Raw genomic sequence first — 1688 nt, 5'->3', positions numbered from 1 at the left:
TCCATGCTGCGCTGGAGAAAGGTGGAGCACTCGAACATCTGCAGTACGTAGATGACATCATTGTGTGGGGTGACACTGCAGAGGAGGTCTATGAGAAAGGTAGGCAGATAATCTGCATTTTGGTGGATGCTGGTTTGTGGCAACTTATTGTGATACAGGGCACTCGACCTCTGCCGTCGAGGGTCACTTATACACTCGATCTAATATAGATGATGCAAAATGGTGCTTTATTCTGTAATGAACAGAGTTATATATTCTCCCACTAAGCCTCGCCCATCGTGGGTGGTTACTGCATTCCTGTAACGTAAGCACGTAAGCACGTAATCCTCTGCCCTCCCACACTGCCACCCAGTGTTCTGCAACACTGCCCCATATCCACAGCAGCAAATTAATTTCGAGCCATCATTAAAGGTATACTTACAGATCCATTTCTTTACCCAGCAGCACTCCTGGAACTATAAGTGAGGAAATTTGTATTATTATATTCAGTACTAGAAATGAAAACTGGGAAGTAAAATGTGATGACTGGTGACACGTCTTAGAAGATGCTGCAACAGAAATATTAGCCAGTGTCTGAAATTCAGGGTTTGGTGAGGGTTTCCTAATTGGTATGGGGTTATGTTTATTTCAGCTGGGGCTGAAAATTTATGGGAGACAGAAGAAGCCTGAAAATCACCCCTCTGGCAAAATATGATAGTTATATCATATCACCAGGAGATTAAATGTTTCCTGGGTAGCAGCTTTGTAAGCTTTGTGAAAGGTGAAATAGGTTTGTTTCCTTCTTTCAAAGTCTTCCTGTGGTGGATCAACAGGTAGCTATCAAATTTCAGAGTATTTCTCAAATAAAGACTCAACTCTCTGGTGGTACAGGACATGTTTTTTACATCTAACTTGAGATTCCAGGTACAAGTTTGTGAATTAGTACAATTTGTTTTCAGTGATCCAGATTTTGAGTAACTCGTCCTGGCTATTCAAAAAGCGTCCTGTTCTGACTATGTTTCAAAGAAGGACAATTTTCATCTTTCAACTTTGGATGCAGCTGGTGTGCAGCTGCAGTGAGCTGGGAACATACAATTTTCTTCTGCTCTAATTTCCATGGGGAGGGCCGTGGTCCCCACTTCTACCTGGGCTGGGGTGTAGTAGAACCCAGGGGGAAGGGATAACGCTTTTGTCATTATGTGTTTCTTCTCGAATTCTGGGAAGCCCTAGGAAACATCAAACTTCAACAAATGTGTGCATACACACTAGGGTAGTGGATCCGTAGGTTAGTCTTTATTATAGTCTTGGAAAGAAAATTGAGGTCTGTGTGTCCAAGGGTAAAAATATTGCCTTAAACTTACTGCTTGTAATTTGTGCTCGCACAGTGAAGGTATTTTTTTGTTGTATACAAAGGTCAATCGATACACAAAATGCACCACACATGTCCTTTGTTTCTGCTTTCAAAATCCTAACTTGTGCAATACGGTCTCCCTTGTTATAAGCAAACGGGACTTCACCGTTATTGATTAACAGTACCTTTATCTCACCTCGGTAGTCAGGATCCAATACTCCAGCACCAACATCAATACTGTGATGAAGGGCCAAACCTGAACGCGCCGCAATCTGTCCGTACGTTCCTTCAGGCCACTCAATACTGAGACCAGCACCTATTGTGGCACGCGCACCAGGCGTAACAAGCCCAGCATGCG

At 43.1% G+C, this 1688-nt stretch overlaps 1 protein-coding gene across 1 annotated transcript; it reads right to left on the bottom strand.

Moving 5' to 3' along the window:
- Positions 1-1452: 1452 nt before the first annotated feature.
- On the bottom strand, positions 1453-1646 carry LOC104488970 (deoxyuridine 5'-triphosphate nucleotidohydrolase-like; the record flags this gene model as incomplete). Its single annotated transcript, XM_010131081.1, has 1 exon — positions 1453-1646. A coding segment is annotated over one exon (194 nt), but the record flags the coding sequence as incomplete, so codon positions are not given.
- Positions 1647-1688: the final 42 nt, after the last annotated feature.

Source organism: Buceros rhinoceros, unplaced genomic scaffold (genome assembly GCF_000710305.1).
Source record: "Buceros rhinoceros silvestris isolate BGI_N320 unplaced genomic scaffold, ASM71030v1 scaffold560, whole genome shotgun sequence".
NCBI lineage: Eukaryota > Metazoa > Chordata > Aves > Bucerotiformes > Bucerotidae > Buceros > Buceros rhinoceros.
Note: the sequence above shows the minus strand (reverse complement) of the source record. Positions and strands in the feature narration are given on the sequence as shown.